The sequence below is a fragment of the Serpula lacrymans genome, assembly GCF_000218685.1.
Source record: "Serpula lacrymans var. lacrymans S7.9 unplaced genomic scaffold SERLAscaffold_5, whole genome shotgun sequence".
Taxonomy (NCBI): Eukaryota; Fungi; Basidiomycota; class Agaricomycetes; order Boletales; family Serpulaceae; genus Serpula; species Serpula lacrymans.
The window spans coordinates 687,449-705,595 of NW_006763294.1; the positions used below are offsets into that span (position 1 = coordinate 687,449).

An 18,147-nucleotide genomic window follows, 5' to 3' on the forward strand; every position below is an offset into this window, starting at 1 on the left:
CTCAACTGCTTCATTGAGAGGTTCAACGGTTCAAAGCCCCGACGAAACTCACACAAGTTACTACCTCATGGACGCCCTGTAGATATCTTCAAGAACCCGGAGCTTTTTGAGTCACGCAATTTTGCTGTAAGTTCATAGTATCATTTCCACTTTGTCATATACTTATAATACATACATCTACAGGTTAAGGTGCATCCGCCGTATCTAACAGAAGTGCGAGACAAGTATGCACCACCCGATCACCCTGTTTTTCATCTGGTCCCGCCGGCCTTTTCGTTACAGGCACGCACATTCTGGGATGCTGCCAACTACCCTCAAGTTGGCCGAGAAAACATATGGGACATCTATTTACACTTACTCCAGCAGTTCCGAGATCAGCCAAACAACATGGAGTTGCGTACTGTGATGGCCCTTTCAGTGAACTCTAATGAGGAGGATGAGTCCGAATTCATGCCAGTCATGGAGCTTCCACCCCACCGGCAACGGAGGCGCGTTGTAGGAGATGCACCACAGAACACCGGGGGCTACTCATCTGACGAAGCTGATACAGATTTTGAGTATGAGTGGACAGACGACTCGGATTAGCTTAGGCCTTTTAGTATGTGTTCTGGTCTTTCTTGTTTTCTTGAAATGCACTTTGGATATCAAATCATTGTATTGTACATAGAATAGCTAAATACAACAATGAATGTTTCTATGGAATCATGCTTTGGGCCCGAGAACTTGAGTTCTGGAATGCACAACTGTGCAGATGCTGTAAGGAGCAACTCACACCGAGTTTATTTGTAATTTAATATGGGAATTGTACCTTCCAGTCTCTTTGAGATCTCCTTGATCCTCCAAGCATGTGAGTACAATGGGATTCCATTGTGCGTCGGCGGAGACCATTGTTTTGGCTTTGCGTTGAATCATTTGGTTAGTGCGGGCTAATATGAGACATATGACCACAAGAAAGAGCTGGAACTGACTGTGCATTACTGTATTGGCGTGAGCATGTGGTTGACGCGAAGCTCTTCAAGAATGTGTCGCCAGAATTGCATGAAAAGATTTACAGTGCTGTCTGAACAGCTGATTATTCCGAGATCGTGAAGTACACACGTGATGTTGATTTGTTGGACCTTAGCTATTGTTCTCACGCATGAAAATTCTGCAACTCTGTCAGACTGCCGTGTTTGTAGATCTCAATAATTGTCAACTATGGGCTGTAAGTCTATGCTGCCTCAAGCAAACAGCTATAAAAGGTACGGGTGAGTTCACAATTATCATCCAGACATACTTACCTCCTCCTTCCAAATTGCAATGACTCAATCTCCTCCCCCTGGTCGTTCAAACTCTTCCAAGCAGCCTGAACGCTCCGTGAGTGAAGATTGCCTCAGCGACGAGGAAGAAACTATGAGTAAGGCCTTCTCATGTTTCTGATTATTGCACTAACTTACGTGTACCTCCAGACATCCTCCTTTCTCTCCTCTCATCCGTAACCTTGAGTAGGAGCAACGCTATGCTCATGATGTCCGCTGTTCTTGGCAGTGCCCGCCCTTCAACTCCATCAAGTCCCATATACACCAGCTCTTCCCCATCTTCCTCAATAGTTCAAGGGTCGCTTGCCGCCAGCTCTACTGTGGTATCTGGTCCTTCAGCTGCTGCTTCTTCACGCACTCCTGCTTTGGGTGCCGCCTCTTCTCCGCTTACTCCTGCTTTGGGTGCCAGTGCTTATGCGACAGTTTCTCCGATCACCACCAGCTCTCCTCTTTTCACCACAGCACTTGGCTCGCTCGCTACCCCTGCCGCTCCACCTGGAGGTAATGTGCCAAATGCCTCACAGGCTATCACTCGCACATACCTCGGCCAGGTTTATGAGGTTCCTGATGCTGGGACAGCTGGTCCCTTCTATTTGGTCACCAGAGGACGTAGAATTGGTATCTTTGCTGCGTGGTAAGTGACCTTTGACTCGTCGACTTCGAAACTGTCTCATCTCTATTTTCTCAGGCAGTCTACCTCTCCTCTCGTTATCGCTGTCAGCCGCGCCGTTTTTACTCGCTGTCCTTCTATTTCCGCCGGTATCACAGCCATGCAGAACACAATCGAAGCGGGTGAGGTGGAGATCTTACCTTGAGGAGAGGGGTTGTCAGTATATGTGTAATACTTGTAATTTCTTGATGTATTTGGACGCTTGAAATCCTATGTTGACATATTGAATTGCACGCTCGCTCGATCTCTCATCACACTGGCTTTTGCCCAAATCACACTCGCTGGATCAAAGAAATTAATTAAAATGTATCTTCGTTGATCGCCCATCAAAGGCCTTGCTCGAATTTTGCTAAATACAAATATAATAGCTGAAGGTACATCGGATTTTGAAAAATATTATGCCGGACATTGGCCGGGCTCGAAAGTTGAACCGTAACCAATCATCCACCGTATTATCACTCACCGGACCGCTCAGGATTACAGTTCATAGATGGTTTATCAACTTGTAACAATGATGCGGTCTCAGTCAATACTCGAGTATGACGACTCCGCGGAGTATAATGACAAACAAACAGAGTCTAAGATAGACTGGCGATCGCAAGACTCAAGTAGTATTACAGTCCTCGATATCGTAACATAACAACACACAATTACAAAGTACCATCTCAGAAACCAGCTGCAAATGTCTCCCTGTAAATTATACGGTGATTCTAGATGCAACGCTAAGCGCCTCGCATCTGAACGCCACAATAGCCTCCGCGTCTGCATCCCTATCCGCACGCCACGCTCGCACCTCCAGCGCCCTCGCTATCTCGCTCAACGCAACAGCGCAGCCCGCGTGTGCAGGCGGGAACGCGCCGAACAGGGCACGATGGGTGAACAGCGTGTCGAGATACGCGCCTCCTGTGGTCTCGTATGGCATCGGGAGCGGATAGGGGTGTGGGTAGGGTGAGAGCACGGGGGAGGCTGGGGCGAGCGAAGCGAGGATGGATTGGAGGAAGAGGCATGCGGGGGGTGAGACTACTGGCGAGATGATGGAAGACGTTGGAAGTGGGTCGCAGAAGCTTGAGTTTGATGATTCCGACGCGTCGGACTGTGCATGTCCGTTAAACAGTCAGGGGCTGGGTACAAAAAGGGCTAGAAGTCACGTCTACTCACATGGTACGCCTGGTCGTATACTGTGTGTGTGCTTGCAGCGTGTTCGTTTACCCTTTGATACGCAGATGGGGCATAGGGGATGAGCGCGTTTCCCGGATCCTTTCTCCATTAACGGATAGGTAAATACCACAGACAAGGGAAGATTGAAACGAGGCATTGGAATGACGCTCGCACAAGAGAATAGATCAGATGCTCACCTTAGATAAACGACTTTGAGAAAGAGACATCGTTTGGAGCAGGTCGCATAAATCTATGTAATCCTGGAGCAATGATGAGATGTAGATAAAATCATATATCATAGATATGTCAACGCACTGGAGCTCTGTGTTCGTGCCCATACTTTGAGATTGTGGTGATGGGGCTAGTAGCTGGGCTCATGTCGATGTCCATGATAAAGATGATGTAGTTCAGATAGACAGGAGTTGCGAGAAGTGTCGTAAACCGGATTCGGATTCGGATAACGGATGTGAGATGCTTGACTTGGAAGTCAATGCGCGCTAATCGTGCTGATTATTCTACTGAAATCCGAGTGCGAGTAGTATGTGGTGATGGAACAAAAGACAAAGAGGTCACTCTATGCTATATGTACCCGCCATACAGTAGCATCGAAGCGACATGCGGAATCGAGTCAGCGGACATGTTCTTGCCTCGTGTATCACGCGCGCGTAGAACAAACTTGGAAAGAAAGATGTTAATGGCTGCGAATCGCAGGCTGCTTAGGCTTGGGGTAATGAGATACGTCCTTTCTTGGATAGATGGGGGCGGATGCCTCGAGGTAAGCTGTGATACATGCTTTGACGGTCTGTCAAGAAAGATAAAAACGTAGCATTTGGCCTCTGTCACGATGTCATTACAAGCGGCCAGCTAACCAATTGTGGTATTTAACTCGGAATACTCCGACAGTGACTTGTCAGTGCTGCTCAATTCTATTAGTTCAGTGACTGCCAACCATAGGTACCTGCGCTCCTTGTCACTATCAGCCATATCGTCCAAATCAATCACCACTTCTCCTACTGACGAACACTGCGTTGGAGGCACGGTCTATATGTCGATGCCGATCGAAGAGGAGAAACTTGCTATCCTATATGATCTGATCCGAGTCAGCGTCAGTAAACTTGCCGCTTCAATAGTACGACTGGCATCTTGGACTGGTGCATGTTTGCTTTGCATATTGCGCGTACATCCGACTGCGACCATTCCGAGGAGTAAAAAATGAAGTGGGAAAATTTTCACATGATGTGGTGGAGTGTTCTGCATTTCCAGCGAATATTCATTATAAACCAGCTTCTATTCGATCGCAAATATTCAGATAGCGAGGTCCGGTTTGTTCTGACGAGTTCCACTATTATCGACTATGTCCATCTAACGAACTGTCCGGAAGGCGTAACGTTCAAACTGATCAAAAAGAGTACTAGGTCTGAGGTAGGAAGGTGGGAAGTTGGCGCCAAAGTCGATTGTGTAGAGCGAAGTATAGTGTGTGTTTTTTCTTTCTTTTTTCTTTCGGTCGTCAGCGCGCTGTCTCTGAAGCTGAAGCTAGGCCCGAAGCTAGGCCCCAGGAGATTCAGCTCTGCGTATGTGACAGGAGATGACTTATAAACTGTTATCGGGGTTATGTCATATTGGGACCCCTGCTTCGGCAGCGCTTCGTCAAGATGGATGCAGCTGTGAACACAAGCCAGAGTCTGCAGAACAATATCAATATTCTCAAAGCCCGCAAGATGAGCACAACTCGTACCTGATGATGATTGCCTTCGAGCCGCACAACCTCCGATAACGACCACCCATTCCTAGGTAACATGAATTCACGAAGTCCAAATGGCTCTTCCAATGGGAAGAGTTATGATCGAGTAGCTCAGGGCGCACTGGCCGGAAGGACCTAGTGGATGCCTCGCAATGCATAGGGGCCACAGGGATATTACTGGGGAAGACACTATTGTGCAAATGCCATCCATTTACCGAGGGTATTCGGTATTCCTTAAGACTACGTTCAATTTGGTCATGAACGAAATCGAGGACACGGTAAAGAGGTGCGGAATATACCATCGGTGCGTTGGTTCAGCTCTCCTACAGAACCACACATCACGGATGGAGTAGTGACGCCCGCCTTGCAAAACGTTATGTTCATAATGTGAGGAAACATGCCCATCAAAACACACCTCTTTGACTGATAAGTAAGCCGTCCGTCCGATCGAGCGAGTCCTTGCCTCATCATCCAGGTTGTAAGGGCCTCGCTGCTCGCATGAAATGAGATGGACAACGCTATATTCGTGGGAACGACGTTATTCTATGGGGAGACAAAGAGCAAGGCTTATCATAAATCCCACGAGAATTTGGTTCAAGCCTTCTAGCCCCCATGTCCCACTGATAGGTTTTTCCAGAGGAGATACTGGATCCGCAGGATGGCTGAGGCGGAGCGTGAGTTGGGCTTTAATGGAAGTTTGCTGGAATGGTTTCTCAAGAAAACAGAAGTCTTCCATGGCCAGTCGGTCGTTTCATGCCCACGGATGCGAAGGACGTGATAAGACAGCGTGACATCGTCCTTGAAAGATATGGAGTGGTGGTTTGAGCGATAGAAAGGCATGTAATTTGATGGGTATGTGAATTGATTTTCGTCTTGTTATATATAAAGTTCCTGTAGTAGTCAGTAGATCGCTATGTGGTAAATATCTGAGCTTTGTTTGGACCTGAGATTGAACTCTTATAAAAGAATCTGAATCCAGGCGTGAATTTATAAGCTGGTTCTATGATATGATTTGAGTAAATTCCATCGACCGTCTACTGTGACATGGAAGCCGTTGATAGACATCCAATTCACGAAGGACGAGATCAAGATACATTACTGAAAGAAAGAAGAAAGAATCACAAGTTAGCAACGCTGGTCTTTTTGAGACAATAGAGATAATAGTGTAAGCCAGAAAAATCCAACAAAATCAGAGAGAAGATAATGTGCCCTCCTCCTGCCACACGGGCAGTTAGCGAACACAGTGTCATCCACAAGCGTCGTGAGACCTCGTGTCTTTACAACAATCGATACATTCAATTTCATCGTGTAAAACCCCTACGTAAATTGTCCTACTCACCAGTACTATGCGGCGACGAGCGACGCGAAACGTCGTGTTGGGACGATAATACTTGAACTTGAATAAGATGCTAGGTACGTTTAGACGTTGAAGGACTCTGAAACATCAATGATGGATCGATATATGGACATATCGATGAAAGATAACTCTAGGAGATGTTTCTATAATAGCGTTGGTGCTGCCAGTAAAACCAGTGTAGTTGACAAGCAACGTTGCAACGTTACATGTCACGGTTCATATCTAGTGACGTCATGTGACACTTACTTATTCTGTACAGTTCGGCGCATTCATTTGTATGTTCTCCCTCTCGTGTTAAGGTTACAAAGAATTGGAAGATGTCATGTTCCGACATTCTGTGGCAATTGATCCTGCATCCACGGTTGATTAGAGAGAAAAAAGTGGGTTTCAAAGTGACAGCACATCAGTAAGTACAATCGATTCAAGCTAAACGCAACCTTCAAGTAAAGGGAATCATTGATTACATCAATAACAGTCATCATTAAGGAGCGCCTGAGCGCCTTCGTACGCTTGGCATCGAAACGCCGTAATCGCTCGTGGATCCGTACAGGTATAAGATGCTCGCTGTACGACTTATCTCTCTTGCTTGTGCTTATTGTGGGCCAGTCATTGCATCCGCACTGCCCCCCAAGTCTGTTTGCCTGCAGGACCTACATGCCTCACAGTGAGTGGCTGGAAGCACGGGCGGTAGACGCTCGCTTGTAGCCTGACCATGTACTTCCTTTACATAGGACGGAACATTCTGCATCACAGTCGTTACTGGCGGACTTTCGCTGGCCTTTTACCTCCCATGAACCCCACTGCCCCTGAGGAAGGTGCTATGAGTGCTTCAGACGATTGCAGGAAACCAGGTTTCAACTACGATTTACCTCGTAAGTCTTGCAAGTATTGTATTAGCTTGGTCTTAGTAATCTGTTCTCTTCCATCGTTGTTCACAAAAGTCGACGACGACCCAGACAATGCAGGTGGTCAGAAGAAGAATAAGACTCCGTCAGCTGGGAGTACCACAACCGACTCTGACTTTGTATCTGCATGGACAGATCGCCTACAAGTATTGACAGTGCTCGTGAGTTCTTGTGTTTACATAAAATCATTCCATATCTGCGTTACTCAAATTAAACCAATTACATGTTCATACTTATGCTTGTTCTTACACCATTTATTAGACAACATTTCTCGCGTCGATGGATGCATCTCTCTTTTCTCTCACTGCACTTGGCACGATACCGGTTGGTGAGCGAGAGAAGGATTTGGTGTATGGTGCGCTTGCTGGCGCGTTAATTTTCCATGTGTGCGCATGTAAGTCTCCTCGGCTGAGCCTAAAGCTCATATCATCGGATCGTTCACCAATCACTTTCGTGGACTCAATTCTAACAAACGTAAAACGTTTTCAACAGCTATATTAGGCTTCACTGCATCATTCGTCCTCATCCGATACAGAATAGTGGACGCCAAGTTGACGTTGCTAACTCATGACGATGCCTCGAAACAAGGAGCTACTGGAGGACCGTCTACTCCAAGTTCTCCGCAATCACCTTCAGGGAAGAATTTAGCCTGGAGTGATCGGCCCATTGTATGTTCCGATAAGCAGCATCTGCTCATCATAGAGCCAATTCGGCCCTTTCGACGCTCGAAGTCTACTGTCAGCGACAAGGAGAAGAACGCAGATGCGCCAAGTTCTACTCCAACCAAAACAGAAGCTCCACCTACTGACCTGCTCAGCCGGTGTTACTTCACCTGCCTCAGCCTCACTGCAGCGGGTTTTGTGCTTGCACTTTTGGGTATCATGTCTTACGCCTGGACAGCTCTGGAGCAAGCAGTTGGTATCTTTACGACGGCATGTCTTGGTGTGGCTGTAGGAGCTGGGATATGGGCCATTCGTTAGACGAATGAAGTTTGGACATTCTTGGTACCCTTCGTAATGCTGTCTGGTTTTTATTTGTTGCATGACCCCTACGAGAGACGGAGGCTAACGATGTTTTGTACATGTATACGATCGGCGAGTTTAACGATCCAATTGAGATGAATTATGACTTACATAGAAGCTTTTGTACAGTATCACGTAACCTTGCACGAAATTTTGCTGTTCTTGATCCATTACGCATCATTCATCGTGATTGGTAAATGTGATACTGACTTAAAAGGTCTAATTGACAGGAATGGTGATGATTGAAGGTCCCAGTCTGGACAGAATCTAATCACGCTCTGCACGACGATCTTACAGTAGATGTGAGTTATCATCTATGTGTGTTCTCACTTATAACATTTTCCCATCATCGAAACCATCTGTCTGCAGTCTGTCTCTCAAGAGCTTCCTGGAGAGAGTTGAATTTAAATTTCCAAGAAAAACATAGCTAGGGGAGCCACATAAGCGTAGCTATTGCTAAAGACGGATGAAGCAGGTACAGCAGTGCTTCCATTCAATGACCAAGGTAAGTTTCTCGCATTCTTCGAGGTACTGCCCAGCGAACTAACAACTAGGATAGGCACTATCTTCTATGCCCAGGAGGTAGACGTCAATCAGGGCTCCAACGTCACATGGAGACGGGTGGAACACAACGATGGGGGACTGCTGTGAAGCAACACACCACCCATGGCTGACCGACAAATGTCTGCTGGTTGTACAATTCACTTGGGGCGAGTGTTTTATAAAGCGATTTCCCTCCTAAATAACCTTTCCAATATACGAGTGCGGGAAGGCCGAGAGTATTTTCGAAGATGATGTGAGTTTGAATGCCCCCATTAACATAACGATGAGATACCTCATTCGATGTTGGATGTTGGAAAGGGCTGCAGGTCACCCAGGCCAAGGGAGGCGGCAATTTTATGTAGAAGAAAGGCGTCAATCGCCACCTGAGCATAACGTGCTACAGGGTAGAAAATGGCCATGGATAATTGGTTGGATGTATTGTAGACCAACCACGGATGTCCGACATAGGTGGAAACTTCGAACGTTTTGCCTAACGAAAGTGTCTTGTACAATTTTCTCTGTCCCGTAAAATCAATCCAGAAAATCTCTACAGAGTTGTCGAGATAACTTTCGAACGTCACCCCGACGGAAATGCCCCAACTATAAGAGCGAAGATATGGCTCGTTTGAAGCCGGTAAAGGATCTAGAATAGGCAAGTTCGACTGCGCCTTCTGAAAACCTGGAAGGCTCCATTTGATCAGAGCGTTAGATTCCTGCTGCGAGGGGTAAAATAAAGTAATCGTGATAGTTTGGTCGCGGCCAGTGGAGACTAACCATGGGTGATTTACAAACGTCTGTTGTATATACGACTGCCTTGCGTTAGTAAGTGTTTTGTATAACTGTTCCTGCTCTGTGAAGTTTATCCAATCTATGCAGACAGTGATGTTATGGTCATTAACGAAGGTGGTGAAAGTAGCTCGTCCATATCATTATAACGGATATTCGAAGCTAATAAAGGAGAGATTAGAGTACTGGATCACCATTCTCGACCTGATCGTGAACCATGAGTATTTGGACGATAACCACTGGCAGACTGGATACTGACCAAAGTAACACCATTGACGGCGCTGGCAGCGTCGCTATATATGTTGTGAATGGTGGACATATATTGTGTCACAGGACCAATGTTGATGTGGTCGAAATATTCGGAAAACAAAACATGCGCAGACCCCGCACAGTCGTACTGAGTTGAAAAATATCATCACCGCCCACCAGCCAGGTTTCGCCTATAGCTATGTCGCATTGCCAGATATCGTCTTTGGCCCCTGATATCATAATCCACCTTACCTCGCTGTATGTATACTTAATGATAATTGCCACGCTGAAAGTATAGCGTGGTTGATAAGACCAGTTTCTTGGCAACCGCCGCCTTGTTCCCGATTTGGTGACGCCCTTTCCTAGTTGGGGTATTCTTGTTTTTCTTCAGCCACAACGTCAACGATCACTCGAGTGGTGCTTTTTCTCCTTCTTTTTCCATTTCTGCTCCCGCGTGATAAAACCCGGTAGCATTGACGAGCTATTTTGACCTAATCAGAGAGGTCGAGGGGAGGATGGAACAGGTACGAAGTTGTTCTGTGGGTGCAGTTCGCACAGCAGGTTTGGGAGTGATGCCAACGTTCAAAGGAACACCCAAATGTAGCCGTCCTTTTCATGTTGTCTTAGGTGGCAATGCTTGTCTCTGAGGATGACCTGAGATGATGGGTCCTGGGTTGTGCTAGAGGCTGTCTCGGAGGGCACTCTTATAAACAGACCAGTTAAATACAAGAGCGGTATAGTTCTGCACTACATCTTCAGCTCTGGTCAGCTCTCTGATTATTGGCACTTGCATCACCAGCAGTAGCACCCCCACCTCAATATCTCACCTCAATATCTCACCTCAATATCTCGATCGAAGTCCACCAAAATGTTCGGAAAAGCCACTTTCATTTACTTCGTCGCTCTTTTCCTTGGCTATAGTGGGTGTTCCTATATATTCACCGGAAATTAATTAACATCTTCATTCTACAGTGACTCTCCTCGCTTCATCAAGTCCCGTACCATTTGTGCTCCCAAAGCAAGATATCTCAGCCTCCTACCAACATGACGGTATTATTGCTGTATGTTCTTCCCTCTTCACGTTTCAAAGTCCTACCTGAATGACTGCAATATAGCGTGAGCCTGAGCTCCCTATATTCGTAAAGCGCGAACGCTACTCTGTGCCCAATTATGCGTACGAGAGTGCTCAAATTGATACTGAAGAGTCACGTGAAGTTAAAGCAGAGGATCTTGATAACGTGCCAAGAGAGGAAGACTTGGAGGAGAGAATATGTCGTTTCGGCTGCATCTAATTGAGTGCAAACTACGTGAGCATTCTCCCCAAGTACTTATTCCAATTTGCTTAGCTTGGTGATCTCGCAGAATGCTTTCGCTCACCCTGGCTCTGACCCGTAATGTGTTAACGAATCGCACTAACGGCTCCGTGCTGTCCATTCATTCGTGTTAACTTGACGTAACGCCCGCTACGTTGTCCGCTCTTTATTTCGACCTTCATTCCGGTTCTCGGTAGACCAGCTTGGACCTAGACCGTTGAGGACACTACTCCTATTCCTTACTCTGTGCAATCCGCTTGCACTTGCGTACTTGATGCTCGCAGTGCTAGTTTATTGTTGACTGCTGATATACCTTTCGTCAGAACCGTCAATTTTCTTTACCAGTACCAACTTGAAGTCTCATCAATCTTCGTTCCATTATCAGAATCCAGATAATAATTAATTTCTGTCAAGATGGCAGAGATAGTTTCTGTAGCGCTATACGCCTCTGAATATATATCGTGAAACTATAATCTGCCAGCATCGAATATTTTGCTTTTTGAATGGCTACCCATAATGTTTTCTATAGTGAAGCTCGGGGAATTCGGACATAGCCGGCGGATGGAGATTTTCAAGTTTATGCCATATTTGGCAAGTCTTGTATTCAATTCGGGGAACTCCCCTTCGTCGTCAACCGATTTCCACTCGCATGTGCTCACTTCCTTTTTCCGCTAGCACGCTACTTCTTCAAATCCCACATAAACTTAAATCCCTGGAAACATGTCGTAGCACATCAGATAGTTGGCAGCTTCGATAGCGCTGAAAACTAACGAGTTGAAAGGGAGTGCTTTCTTTGGACATGCTTTCTCGAGGTTTCTTACACCTTGGAGCACTGGTACCCTCTAACTCTGATATGAGGATGTCCACCACCGAGTACACGTTGGGCTGATAGTCTTGGATGATAAGCGGAACGTGTATACTGAATTCTGCTAGAGGAATAGCGTATATAAGAGAAGCAGGATGGTGCTGTGTTTCTCTCAAAGCACATATCACTCCTACAGTCTCATTGACATACACTGTACTCACCGGACAACGTGCATAAATTCCAATCCATCAATATCTAAAGCTTCTAAACATGTTCGCCAAAGCTATCTCCACCACTTACTTGATGGTCTTCGTCCTTGCTTGCTGTGCGCTTTTTCCTTTTACGTTCCCTTCTCAAAAATATTAAATCAGCTCTATCGCAGCCTGTCTATTGACATCTGCAAGTCCCTTACCCGAATCCAACAATAATGCAGTTGCTGTATGCCCTCCCTCTTCTCATGTTAGCCTGATCGCGATGCTGACTATATATGATACATAGCGCGAAAATATTGAAGTAGAAGTGGATGCCCGCGTCTGCCGCTTCGGATGCGACTGAGTTTAAGAGGTCCTCATCCAGCTACCCTAGTAAGTCTGAACTTGTGTATTTGACATATTTCCTTTCTGACCGGCTTCAAACAAGTTGCCTTGATCTATGTCGTGACCCCCTTTATCCTCTACTAATATCAGTAGTATCATCATCTACCTTTTCGTCGTATGTAGCCATCCCGACCTGTTAGACACTATCCTACCTTACCTCATTCGCTTTCGTTACTTAAGTTGATTTATTTGCTTTGTTTTGGTACATTGGATACCAAGGTGTAATTTATAGTATCTCAGAATTACTCGTGATTTGATTCTCATATCGCAGCATCAGCGGTGGCCTCATCCGCTCGACCACAATGAGCCCAGTAACCAGGTAATGTAGGGTGAGGCGTGAAGAGGTCGCCGGTTGCATAAACTTCGACACTTCCCCTTTTGGTGTTGGTTACAACGGGGACATGGTAGGCATGAGGCTGAAGTGAAAATAGGCTACGGTCAGAATTCGACGAAGGGTATACTATTAGAGAGAACGCGAACATGGACGATCAGCTCCGCGCTCCCTTTGTCATTGAATACACACTCAGTTTTCATGAGTTTAGACATGCGGATATACTGCCAGTCCTGAGAAGAAACCTCTGCGAAACGAGTTCGGAGACGAATTTAGAGAGAAAATAATTACTACATACTTGGTAAGACAGCGCTGACAATACCGATATCTGCGCTGCATGACGAAAGTCAGGGACTACCAGTAGGATCAACAAGATCTTCACTTGCCAGCCGAAAATTTTGAACAGAGAAACGCCAGTTTTACTTAACTCATGCCAATTTCTTGAATTCTTGATTTAAAGAACCACCGAAAAGCTGCCGGGTCGCGTTATACATACAAGTCTTCATATTGACACCAAACTCACCACGCCCTGTTTCTTAGAGAGCCGGTTGACATAGCCTTTGTTCTCGTGCCATGCCTCGTATACTTCTTAAGTAATCGGTCTATCATGCCAGTTGTGACTGTCCTCACCTCCAAATAACTAGGATCACAAAAGATGATATCGCTTTGAGCATCCACAGCGTGTATGAAGATATTGTCTAGCGTGGGTTCAATCGCAGGTGTCTTTGGCTCATACACTGTCATAATTACGCCCGTCGAGAGCTTGGTATGAAGTTATCGAATCATTACTTCGACGACACAATGAGAAAGTAGAGGTGTACCTGTAGCAATGACTGGAACATGCATAATGTATGGAACAGCGACCTGCCAGGAGACGCGGCCCACTGTAAGAGATGCAAATGAGTCTCGAAGATTGGTTTGGGATACGATATGGAAGCTGATATGTGTAAGTGATGGTCACACTAAGCAGAATCATAGTATCTCCCAAAGAAAGGCTCACCAGACGATTGGAGTGTGAAAGCACTAGTTTCCAAGGATGATTTTACCGCCTGAGATGATTTTACCGCCTGACGTGGCAAATCATCGTCTACATCTTCGTTGATACCAATGTATAGCTTGTCGACAGAGGGCACTTACGTGCAAATGAGGCAAATGGTCTCCACTGCGCCGAAGCAACTCTGTAGCAGCAGCTGCAAGGTCATGAAATTCCCTTTCAGCTCCAACCATTATATCCGTGACTTGGGCGACACGAATGAGATGTGCAACTGTTTCGAGAAATTTTCGTGGAGACATTGGGAAAGCTGTGTCCCACATACGCTATCCCCATAACAGCTGCATAATACGATAGTGTCTGCTCATATCACGTTTGCATGTTGAATGCCAGTCCCCGCATATATTGAAGAGACGTACCAGCCGTAGATAAGATAGCTATCACTGGAATACGAGGTGATGACATGGTGTTTACTGCCTCGATACATGAAAGGGTTATTTTACCAGCCTTGCGTATAGCACCGACATAGCACCGACAACGAGTGGCCACAGTACGATGCTAGTAGTACGGTCTGCAGCGTACGGGAAGACGGAAACATGATGATTCGGGGAGTGGTCATAATACCAATCCAACATGTCTGTAATAGTGAGAGAACCGCCTAAGGCCGGGAGTTTGAACGACTCGCTATCCAGAGCCTGCGTCTCCGGCAGTTCAGGAAAAGGAAAGATCACATAGTCGGGGACGTCCAGCATGGTGGGAATAGTTTGAAAGGGAAAGGCAGTTCTGACCTACTGTCGTAGGTCAGGCTAGACATTTATATACTGTGTTCTCAAGTATTGACGCTGAATCAGGCCGATTGAATGAAATCATCAGATGCATAGGGCGTAGCCAGGACTAGAAGGGTTGTTGCTACTCACACCAATGGGATGGAATCTCAACATAGTGTTTAGATGAAGGCACAATAATCGTGATGGACTCTGTAGGAGCTTAGCATTGCGTATGATATACGACGACCTTGCCTCGAGAAGTTGTGTTCCTTGTACTGACAAAGTACTGGAGCGTAGATGAGTGTAAAAATCGCATGTAGGCGCTAGACTTTGGGCCGTGCATTCAAACGCCGTTGAGTAGGTAGGTAGCAGGAACAGGCTTGTCACGTCCATATGCTCTGGCACCATGGTCGAGCAGAAATGGGATACGACTTCTTCGTTCTTGTCCTGGAGATGATCAGTCACTGACTCAGCACTGTCCATTGGAAATGAATTCAGGAACAGCATGAATGTATAGTTTCATGCTACTCCTGGACACAAATCCACGAACTTGAACGTCAGAGGTTACACCGTGGTACACTGATGAGAGGCCACCTGAACAAGTGGAGCAATTGAGAACGTTGCTCGACAAGAAAATGTATCAGCGATATCATCTCTTTGAGCAAACATACGCGGAAGTGGAACATGGAGAGAGAGGAAAAGGGAGGTGAGGCGTGAATGTGAACGTGGACACTGTATATCTAAAACACGAAATAAAAGCTGAGTGAGTGGGAGGTACAGCCTGTGAGAAGATATTTTGCACACATTATGGTAAACCTTCTGCTCGAACTTCCTACAAGTTAGATGTGATTGAATATGCTAAGAAAAACTTATGATGGTACCACGCACCTGTGAGAAATATTGAAAATCAAGCCAGTCTTGAGATGCGGGAACATTCGCGGCAGTGAGCACCGGAAAGTGCATTATACTTTCTATCACACAAGTTGCCAGTGCAAGATGGAGAACAGAATCAAGATGCGATAGGCCGTCCGGCGGTAACACAGCGTAGCGACCTTATTCCCAAAAAGGCAGGTGTGTATTCTTCACTCCTCCGCTTACACCGCGATACAAGGGGAAAGCCAAATCAAGCCAAAACTGCCGGTTCAAGCACTTCGCGGGGCTGGCTAGTTTACTTGATAAACAGGGCCAGAAGGCAGAGAGACAAACGCCAGCCCAAATGCGGTCGTCCAAGGTAGTGCCCAAATCTGGACGTTTCTTTGCTGGTCTTACCGCTTTCAGTAGGTTCAAACGCTCGCATAGCTCAATTTACTGATGCGAGTAAACGTGCACAACGATGGGGCAGGCTGATATAAAGACTAGGTTGCGACAGGAGTGACTCAACAGCTTTTGTGCTTATTGTTCTAAACCTCGGTTCCAGTCTCTTTCTATCGAGTATCTTTAGGACTTCCTCTTCGACCTCTTCTCCACATAACCTTTTTCGATCACACTCGATCATTATATCGACTCCAAAAATGTTCGCCAAATTCACCATCGTCTACTTGATCGCTCTCTTGGTTGCATTCAGTACGTCCTTCTCTATCTTACCTGCCATGCAGCAGCAGCTTACCTATGTATCCTCTGTTCAGTGACTGTCTGCGCCTCTGCATCCCCGATCCCTAACCAGGAATCAGCACCTGCTGTCCGCTACATCAACATATTCCATGATGTTTCCAATAATGTGGAAATTGTTACCGTATGTTTTCCCATCACTCGTTATTTACTTTGTTTCAGCTGCTCATCTGTTTTTTTTTCAGCGGGAAGAAAACTCCGAGTCTATCTCAGAACCAGAGTCTGAATCTATTGCGGAGCGCGAGCCACCCGTCGAGGCTGATGTCGAAATAGAAGATATCGACGAGCGTATTTGCCGCTTCGGATGCATCTGAGCAATCCACCCCCTCACACTCCTCTTGCGCGCCCCTCCCATCAAATATCTATCTACCACGCGATCCCCCACGCAGCTCGCTAATTTATCACGTCTTTCGTATTCTCTTGGATATCTTGATTACCAACTAACCTCCAACGTGCGACATCCACTCCCTCTCGCCTGATCCAGCTTGATGCGAGGATCTCATTCCGAAGTCACCATCTTGTCTCATCAACTTTTACCGTGTATTATTCCGGATTTCTCTTTGTATCGAGTGTTACTAGAGTGTGCTTGTATTGTTATTACTATCATTGGGCCTCAGTAGATTGTTTGTATCATATAGTCGTCGACTCTTACACCTTTTCGGATTCTGTGATACCTAGCTAGTAATATGCATCGCTACTAGGTAGACTCTGAAAAAAAAAATACATATCGCCTGTGCTTTATTGTAAGTGAACATCCACTCATTGCTTATAGTGTTATAAGACGTGGGTATAGCAGATCCGTTTACTGGAGGGTCTGACTGAGTATAACCAAAGCTGCAATTGGCGGAAATACTACAGTAAGTACTTCGCCTAAAAAGTAAACTTCACTATGGTAAAATAGGAAGTCGGTGAACCGACACAAAAATGACACCTCTATCACGCACAAGACTGTCCCATCATTCGCTACGCAGATACATTAGTGAAACTGGCAACAAACCATTTACATTTGACTTACCCAGTATTTGTTCTACCTCCAAAGGACCTCAACGGACCACCATATTTGAAAAAGTTACCGGGAACTTGAATAAGCTCGAGCTTTGACCAGTAAACCGACAACCACATATAAGAAGCCATGCTTCAGTGACTGTAAGGATGTGAAGGTAAAACGGAGCATCTCGACGATGAGCCAATAGGCCACCCACCTGAGTAGTACTTCAAGATAACTTGAACTACAGAAAAGTGGAGTAAGTCATGCAACATCTACCCGGACAATGACGTGCGTATGAACACGTCGTTGTCCGAGTGGATGAAGCTGGCTTAAAACCAGACAAATCCGAAGTGCCAATGAAATGAAAATAAAAGCAAGACTTCAACTTTTACTAAAAGTCTGAGACGGAATGAACGGTGTAACGGGGAATATGCAAATTTAGGACTCTGGAATTGAGGGTTTTATATAGTGTGCAAGCACGCCATCCTGTACGCAATTGCTGAAAACCATGGCGAACGTCCAAGTTGCCGCAATCGATCGCTAACACTTCGCTAACTTGATGTAGAAGCACTTTACTCAAAACTCGGAGCGCCACCGACGTTATGCGTCAAAAGGTCGTCCCGCGCCGCCATTTTTCTTTTTTTCTTTTGGCGCGCACACTTCAGATTCTGCTTGGTAATTGGGGTTTCAATTAACCACACTGTAAGTACCTTCACAGTGATGCGATAAGTCAGTCGCGTTGGGAGACATGAAGGTTGTATACTTTGACTTATCGGGGACATGTTCATTCCAACCTATGTTTCTGAAAAATCTCCAATATTTTTAGGCCACTTTTATGTTGCTGGAAGACAAGCTACACTGTTTAGCGTTCAGTTATACTAACCCATTTAGGTTTTCTCAAGTGTATAATATAAGTAGTAATATCCCACGGGTTCTATTATTAAGCAGAATCCTAAGTGTTCATTAAAAAAATTATCGATACGCTATCAATGCGTCCGCAGAAGTTTGTCCGTCGATCT

At 45.8% G+C, this 18,147-nt stretch overlaps 10 protein-coding genes across 10 annotated transcripts in view; 6 read left to right on the top strand and 4 right to left on the bottom strand.

The window, feature by feature from the left end:
* The window catches only part of SERLADRAFT_414381 (uncharacterized protein), a gene marked incomplete at both ends in the record, with an annotated part of 1,024 nt that extends 439 nt beyond the window's left edge, over positions 1-585 (top strand). Inside the window, 2 exons of the mRNA XM_007316396.1 lie at positions 83-126; positions 184-585. Of these exons, the coding sequence (XP_007316458.1) occupies positions 83-126; positions 184-585 (446 nt within the window). The remainder of the gene's footprint in view (positions 1-82; positions 127-183) is intronic.
* Positions 586-1,204: 619 nt separating this feature from the next.
* On the top strand, positions 1,205-2,113 carry SERLADRAFT_414382 (uncharacterized protein; the record flags this gene model as incomplete). Its single annotated transcript, XM_007316397.1, has 4 exons — positions 1,205-1,241; positions 1,342-1,396; positions 1,449-1,932; positions 1,987-2,113. 3 exons carry the CDS (start codon positions 1,393-1,395, stop codon positions 2,111-2,113), a joined length of 615 nt encoding a protein of 204 aa, XP_007316459.1.
* Positions 2,114-2,562: 449 nt separating this feature from the next.
* On the bottom strand, positions 2,563-3,883 carry SERLADRAFT_463180 (uncharacterized protein; the record flags this gene model as incomplete). Its single annotated transcript, XM_007316398.1, has 4 exons — positions 2,563-3,061; positions 3,127-3,225; positions 3,324-3,386; positions 3,442-3,883. 4 exons carry the CDS (start codon positions 3,514-3,516, stop codon positions 2,666-2,668), a joined length of 633 nt encoding a protein of 210 aa, XP_007316460.1.
* Positions 3,884-3,934: 51 nt separating this feature from the next.
* SERLADRAFT_447522 (uncharacterized protein) lies at positions 3,935-5,195 on the bottom strand (the record flags this gene model as incomplete). Its single annotated transcript, XM_007316399.1, has 2 exons — positions 3,935-4,808; positions 4,862-5,195. The coding sequence occupies 2 exons, from the start codon at positions 4,922-4,924 to the stop codon at positions 4,479-4,481; spliced, it is 393 nt and encodes a 130-aa protein (XP_007316461.1).
* Positions 5,196-6,488: 1,293 nt separating this feature from the next.
* SERLADRAFT_414384 (uncharacterized protein) lies at positions 6,489-8,323 on the top strand (the record flags this gene model as incomplete). The annotated part of the gene is made up of 6 exons (XM_007316400.1): positions 6,489-6,630; positions 6,700-6,888; positions 6,956-7,096; positions 7,166-7,290; positions 7,391-7,523; positions 7,622-8,323. 5 exons carry the CDS (start codon positions 6,879-6,881, stop codon positions 8,107-8,109), a joined length of 897 nt encoding a protein of 298 aa, XP_007316462.1.
* A 717-nt stretch (positions 8,324-9,040) lies between these two features.
* SERLADRAFT_463184 (uncharacterized protein) lies at positions 9,041-9,675 on the bottom strand (the record flags this gene model as incomplete). The annotated part of the gene is made up of 2 exons (XM_007316401.1): positions 9,041-9,410; positions 9,469-9,675. Coding segments are annotated over 2 exons (372 nt in total), but the record flags the coding sequence as incomplete, so codon positions are not given.
* A 443-nt stretch (positions 9,676-10,118) lies between these two features.
* Positions 10,119-11,513, top strand: SERLADRAFT_463186 (uncharacterized protein; the record flags this gene model as incomplete). The annotated part of the gene is made up of 5 exons (XM_007316402.1): positions 10,119-10,463; positions 10,529-10,649; positions 10,702-10,790; positions 10,845-11,036; positions 11,092-11,513. The coding sequence occupies 3 exons, from the start codon at positions 10,598-10,600 to the stop codon at positions 11,019-11,021; spliced, it is 318 nt and encodes a 105-aa protein (XP_007316464.1).
* Positions 11,514-12,069: 556 nt separating this feature from the next.
* Positions 12,070-12,703, top strand: SERLADRAFT_463187 (uncharacterized protein; the record flags this gene model as incomplete). Its single annotated transcript, XM_007316403.1, has 4 exons — positions 12,070-12,172; positions 12,230-12,285; positions 12,346-12,431; positions 12,487-12,703. The coding sequence occupies 3 exons, from the start codon at positions 12,118-12,120 to the stop codon at positions 12,400-12,402; spliced, it is 168 nt and encodes a 55-aa protein (XP_007316465.1).
* Positions 12,704-14,517, bottom strand: SERLADRAFT_407124 (uncharacterized protein; the record flags this gene model as incomplete). The annotated part of the gene is made up of 8 exons (XM_007316404.1): positions 12,704-12,875; positions 12,967-13,021; positions 13,073-13,107; positions 13,298-13,536; positions 13,596-13,711; positions 13,775-13,889; positions 13,912-14,091; positions 14,269-14,517. The coding sequence occupies 8 exons, from the start codon at positions 14,515-14,517 to the stop codon at positions 12,704-12,706; spliced, it is 1,161 nt and encodes a 386-aa protein (XP_007316466.1).
* Positions 14,518-15,859: 1,342 nt separating this feature from the next.
* On the top strand, positions 15,860-16,897 carry SERLADRAFT_447525 (uncharacterized protein; the record flags this gene model as incomplete). The annotated part of the gene is made up of 3 exons (XM_007316405.1): positions 15,860-16,095; positions 16,158-16,264; positions 16,326-16,897. 3 exons carry the CDS (start codon positions 16,044-16,046, stop codon positions 16,452-16,454), a joined length of 288 nt encoding a protein of 95 aa, XP_007316467.1.
* Between the last annotated feature and the right edge of the window lie 1,250 nt (positions 16,898-18,147).